Genomic DNA, 6,319 nt, shown 5'->3' with positions numbered 1-6,319 from the left:
CGTGAAGGGAAGCAGAAGAAACACTCCGGAACTAAAAAAAAAAAAAAAAAAAAAAAAAAAAACTGCCTTTCCAGAGGCGGAGCCCTTTGCAGGGGAGGTTCCTCCTCCTGTACCAACATCGCCCCCCCCCCAGAAATTTGGCATCTACAGTTAATCCTCTCTTGAAATCTCATTTCCAGGACATCAACTCCAAATTCACCAGAATGGTCAAAAGCATTAGGGATAAAACTGATGAGCTCAAAAAGATAGGGTCCCTGCCCTAGTATAGAATTCCAGCTAGTGATTGAGTTAGACATTTAAAAAATTTTTACAAATATATTGCTGGGCATAGTGGCAAATGCCTGTAATCCCAGCACTTGGGAGGCTAAGGCAGAAGAATCACCATGAGTTGGAGGCCCGCTTGGGCTACATAGTGAGTTCAAGGCCAGCCTGGATTACAGAGTGAGACCCCATCTCAAACACCACACACACACGCACACGCACAAAACCGAGAGAAGCCACCCCGGGATTTTCTGGTCTATGGGAGGAAGAATGATTTCTTCTAATTCCCAGGAAAGAACCAGCCTCACCTGGAGATAGAAAGCTCTTCCCTAGGTAAGGTTATCAGACACACCGAAAGCTGAGAGGTCTCACTGGCAAAAGGAGATCTGGGTGCTCATGGATTCTGAAACATACAGTGTCTGCCCTCCATGGGGCTAAGGAACAGACATGTGTGCAAGACACTGCACCTGCAGAATGCCCAGTTGAAAGAAGTACCCAAGGCATTTTAAAAAATCATTTCTTTTAAATGTCCTGTGTCTGTGTGTTTGCTTTTATTTTGTTTTGTTTTGTTCAGTGCTGAAGATTGATTCTAGGGCCTCATGCAATGGTACGAAAGTACTCTACCTCTAAGGTACATCTGCTGCCCAAATTCATTATTTTTATTTTATTTTTGTTGTACTTGGAATTGAATCCAGGCCCTTCTTACTAAACTACATCCTGGGCCTGTTTTTTTTTTTTTTTTTAAGACGGATCTTTTGCTAATTTGCCCAGATTGTGCTTGAACTTGCAATTTTCCTAAGACTTCCAGGGCCAACCTGGCCAAAATCACTCCTTTAAAATGATAGTAGCTTGCAGAGCCAGACGTGGTAGCGCACGCCTGTGATCCCAGCACTCGTGAGGCTGAGGTAGAAGGATCACTGTAAGTTCAAGACCAGCCTGAGCTACATAGTGAGTTCCAGGTCAGTCTCAACTACCTAGTGAGACCCTGTCTCAAAAAAAAAAAAAAAAATGATAGCAGCATGATAGGTAGAAATTTTTTAAAAGGTGAAATATATATAGTGAAAAACTAAGTTGCCCTTTCCCCTCAAGCCTCATTCACATTATGTATGTGTGTATTCTGATGTTGTTTGTTTGTGCCAGGGATCGAACTCGGGACCTTGAGCTTGCAAGACAGGCAGTGGCACCACCAAGTTAAATCCCTGGCCCTTGGTTTTGTTTTTTTGAGACAGGGTCTTACCTTGTAGATCAGGCTGGCCTCGAACTCCCTATGTAGCCAAAACTGGCCTTGAACATGCAGTGACCTTCCTACCTCAGCCTCCTAAGTGCTGGGATTACAGGCCTGGGTCGCCAAGGCCAGTTCCCTATTCACTTTCAATACCATTGTGAGGGACAGATGACCAGTTGAAGTGATGTAGGAGAAAGAGAAAACACTAAGCATCAGATTTATGAAGCCATGTAATCTATGCTTCAAAAAACATGCCACAATCGTGTTTGTTTGTTTGTTTTTAAGACAGGGTCTCACTATGTAGTTCAACCTGGCCTTGGACTCACTATGTAGTTCAGGCTGGCCTTAAACTCATGGTAAACCTCCTGCCTCAGCCTCCTGAGTGCTAGGATTACAGGCATGTGTCACTATACAGTTATTTTTAAACACAACTTTAAAAAGGAAGCACTGAAATACAAAACAAATTGTTAGGGCTGCAAGGTAAATCTTATGTGATATTGAGCAATACAGACAAAGGAAATGAGTTAGGACATTTGAGTAAAGTTGATTTGGGACTCAACATCTCTCCCTCTTCTTTCTGTTTCCCTCCTGCCCCATTTCCCACCAGAGAAATTAACATTCCATTTCCAAAGATCAAACTGCAAGGTTCTGAGGCTTCAGCTATGGGGAGGCTTTTCTAGTTCTGGATGTAGTATGTACAGGGAAAAGAATGCTAAGAAGGTTACTCCAACATCCAATATTCCTTATGAATGTGGTACACTGTGTATCCAAATTTTTCGTAAAGGACAAAACCATCAGAGGGCAGCAGATACCCATGGTGCAGTGCTTTGCACCCCTCAGGAAGGACAACAGTACAACTGAACCTTTCTGCTCTCCTCACGGTTCAGATGTGGGTCCACATCTGTTTCCTACCCCACCCTCTCCTACCCATTCATATGAGGGAAGGCAAATGGCTCTTCAATCAGGAATATTTGCTTATCCATCTACTCAGGACACATGCAGTTTTCTTTATTAAATAGCAGGAGCTGTGGAACCCTGCAATGTGGCTTCCAGGGGAAATAAACCATCAGCCTGCCCTTCATCCATCACGGTGCAGGAGCCTGGAAGGGAAGTCAGAGAGGCCTGGCCTGTTCTCAGCCAGCCTCTGCCAGGTCTCATCCCTCTGGCTTTAATCCCCCTTGCAAGTCAAATAGTCTAAAATACCAAACAGTTCTTATTCACCACACTTCTCACAATTGTAAACAATTACTTGTGCTATTGTGATTATTTATGTGGTTCATTGTTTAATGTCTGCCTTTCCCCAAAAGACCTACAGCTGCATAATTCCTGGGCTGGTATCATTCTCCTTTACCTCTCTATCCCCAGAACCTAGCACATTGTAAGCACTTAATGAAAATATATATATATATATATAATATCAGAGATGGAACTCAGGACCTTGTGCTTGCAAGGCAGGTGCACTACCACTGAGCTAAATCCCTGGCTCTCAATGAATATTTTAAGAGAACAAATGAGTGAATGGACGGATAGATGAATGAATAAAAGTAAGTGAGCTTGTCCCTCAGTCCCCTGAAGTACCAAGATTTGGAATTACAAGGCATCTGCATTGGGATCTACCTGGACCTCTCTGGAATAAGGCAGGGAACAAAAGGGAAAGCAAGGCTGTCTAATCCAAGCCCTGGCCTCTGTGCATGCACGTGTGTGTGTGTGTGTGTGTGTGTGTGTGTGTGAGAGAGAGAGAGAGAGAGAGAGACTGACAGATGGAGAGATTGACTGATTGACTGGGGGGTCTTTGAGGCTTGAGTTGCTCTCTTGGGAAGTGTATGCTAAACCCAGAGGGGAGAGAGAGAGAGAATGCAGCTGGCCAGGATTCCAGTGAGGAAGAGATGGTAGAGCAGCAACAAGCAGAGGAGCGGCAGATGGAAGGGAACATGGGGAAGAAAGCAAGCATTTTCTCAGAGCAGCCACAGGCACTCCTTGCCTGACACAGTGCTTCGTGGATGCTGAGCCTCTATAGCCGCTATGACACCAGTGAGAGATGCCTGCAATTAGGAGGCTGGCAGCTCTCCCAGCCTCAGCTCAGAGCAACAGTGCAGCAGGAGTTTCTGAGCCAAGCTGAGCCAGGTGATGGAGGAGACTCAATCAGGATGACCCCAGGCGCTTCCCTCAGCCTCCCCTATACCACAGCCTCCCATTTCTCTCTCTACTCTGATTCTCACTCTCCCGAAGACACTGCTGACTCCCCTTCTTCCTCTGAGGTCTGGGGCCCCGTGTGCTTCTCTCAGCCAAGCCAGATCTTCATCTGCAAGGAGAGCAGCAAATTCTCCCTCTAGGGCATGGAACCTGGCCTGGCTGCCTGGGGGCCCAAGCCCCTCCCAGCCTTCCCACTAACTTCCCCCTTGGCCCACAGCCTCCCTTTCTCCAATCTCTACCAGCTGATGGTCACAGTTGGAAGAAAACCCACTCAAATTCCTGTTCTTCCATTCTGAGCCTAATGTGCATGCCCCTTTGATATGCAGGACAATGGCCAAAACATTGTTAGATTTTTTTATTTCCATACCTAATCCAAACCCTTGCTTTTGTGCCACTCTGAACCACTGCATTTTAGCCAAATGACAAATGCATGTGATTTAGAGCTGCAAGCCAACCACTCCAAGCAAGGGAGGGATTTATACAGTGCTTGGTGGCTGGACATGTCCATAGATCTCTGAATTGTGAATTCTTTTGGAGTTAGGCTTCTGCAGGGGGGGCAGGCTTTCTCCAGGAAGGATCTACACTTATGCGAGAAAAGAGTTCTACAGAGAAAGATGGGGTGTCTGTGAGTGCAACCTCAAAAGGTATTGATTGTGAATCCCAAACTGCAGAAATGTGGCAGGGGGATTGCTAGGGATTCCAGCTTCAGGCATCCAGATGCTTTTATATGCTTTTATCAGTAGTTCCGTGAAGGACTGTAATCTTAACTAGCCAGCTGTCCTCCAGGACCTAAAGCCAGACTCCTAGGAGCACAGGTATTTCCACTGAGGACTAAAGAGCTTCTGTCCCATTTCTCAGGACTATATGCCACCTCTTTGAAAAGTCATTTTCCAGGGAGACAGAAGGATCTTCAAGGGACCACTCCCAGGACCCTCACTTATCCCAGCCACAGGACAAGATCCTTGGTCTCACGTGAAGGTCCCTGGAGTTAAAGACAGACTCTCTCACTTCCACTTCTGATAGAACCACTGCTGATGTCACTCCATTTAAGCTTTTCCAAGAAGGTCAGAACTTCCTCCTCTGAAAATATTTTATTGATAAATTAACTCTGAAAGCATTCACCTCCCACCCACCTGCTGTAAGGTCTCCAGATTGTTTCTCAGCCTTTTGGCCAAGATCGGCCCTCCCGAAAGGGCTGTGAAGCCTTCTGTGGGGAAGAGGCCTGTGGAGGACAGGGAGTCTCACTCACCACAGGGGTGGGATTCCTGGGAAAGGCAGAGGTGGGTATGGGCCTAAGGCAGGGCCCCAGGTCTTCTGAGGACAGCCCCTCTCACTCAGCACCAGAGTGGAGCACCTTGAGCTTTATTGCTGGTGAATGCCAAGGAAAGTGGGACCCCTGCCAGCCTAAAATTGCAGCGGAGGGCATCAATGCCCAGGGCTCCAGAGAAGATGGCACTAATTCCCAATCAGCAGAGCCTGGCTGCTGACTCACCCACCCAGGACCTCCTGGATGAGGAAGGAAGTGGGGAGAGGTATCTGAGCCAGGCAGGATTGGGGGAGGGTTACAGTGTACAGGTCTTGGACAGAGCAGGTGCCAGAAAGGGGTGTATAGTGTCAAGGCAGTGAGGTGGCTACCTCATCACAGGTCTATGGTGTCGCTACCCACACTCAGCTCATCGATTTGTCGACAAGCATCCAGGAATTGCTCTTGCAGCAAGGCCTCCTCCGCCTGCAGCTCAGGAGCAGGCTCGGGGGAGTCGTGGGATGGTGGGGACAAAACCTGGTAGGATCCTGAGGCCTGGAGGCTAAGGCTGCTTCCAGAGGGTCTCGGGGGACTGAGGACACAGACCAGCGGACAGCGTAGAGGCCTGTCCGGGCTGGAACATAGCAGCATGGATGAGCTGTCCCGCGAGAGTCCGCACAGGGAGCCAGATGAGGCGCTACTCTCCGCGGGCCAAGCCCCAGGAGAGGGGAGATCTGGGGCTGCTGGGGAGCTGAGGGCTTCCTCTGACCTTCCATTGTGCCCGGCCCTGGTCTTGGTCCCCAGAGAGGCGGTGCGGTAGAGGCTGAGCCCAGGCAGGGCTTCCCCGAAAGTGGGGCCCTGGAAGAGGCCAGGAGCCAGCATCGCCTCGCTACAGAGCGCCTCCTCTATACTGCGCCGCAGGTTGATCGGGGAGGGCGGGCGGAAGTCCACGGTGCATTCGCTGCAGGGGGAGGAGGCCGGGGACGGGACGGGGTTGTCCGAGGCGCCTTCGAAGCCGGTACAGCCGCAGCCCTGGAGTAGCAGGTCAGGGCCGGGACCTGCCAGGGCACACAACTGCAGCAGCTCCGCATCGCCACGAGCGATAGCGCTACCCAGGGGCTCCTTGTCTTGGGGCCCGGTGACCCAGCCTCCGGGCAGTAGCGGGGCCGCGTGGCCCGGGGACAAACGGAAGATCTTGGCCCAGCAGCGCGGCGGCAAGCGGGGGCTGCAGAGCGTGGGGTAGAGGCCCAGCAGCGCTAAAGGGAGCGCGACGCCCACCTCGCCCAGGCGCAGGCCGAGCTGGAAAGCCCACCAGGGCCAGGGCCCTTCCAGGCCAGGTTGGCCTCCGTAGCCCAGGGCGTGTAGCACCTCGTAGCCCTGCAGGGCTCCGCTCAGCA

General features: G+C 50.0%; 1 protein-coding gene across 1 annotated transcript in view; it reads right to left on the bottom strand.

Moving 5' to 3' along the window:
• Window positions 1-4,072: 4,072 nt before the first annotated feature.
• Prrt4 (proline rich transmembrane protein 4) overlaps window positions 4,073-6,319 on the bottom strand; it is an 11,019-nt gene continuing 8,772 nt past the window's right edge. The window contains exon 6 of the mRNA XM_033756005.1: window positions 4,073-6,312. Within this exon, the coding sequence (XP_033611896.1) occupies window positions 5,319-6,312 (994 nt within the window). The 3' untranslated portion in view covers window positions 4,073-5,318. The remainder of the gene's footprint in view (window positions 6,313-6,319) is intronic.

This window comes from Fukomys damarensis, unplaced genomic scaffold, assembly GCF_012274545.1.
Source record: "Fukomys damarensis isolate Sample0158 unplaced genomic scaffold, DMR_v1.0_HiC HiC_scaffold_4, whole genome shotgun sequence".
In the NCBI taxonomy this organism is placed as follows: Eukaryota; Metazoa; Chordata; class Mammalia; order Rodentia; family Bathyergidae; genus Fukomys; species Fukomys damarensis.
Note: the sequence above shows the minus strand (reverse complement) of the source record. Positions and strands in the feature narration are given on the sequence as shown.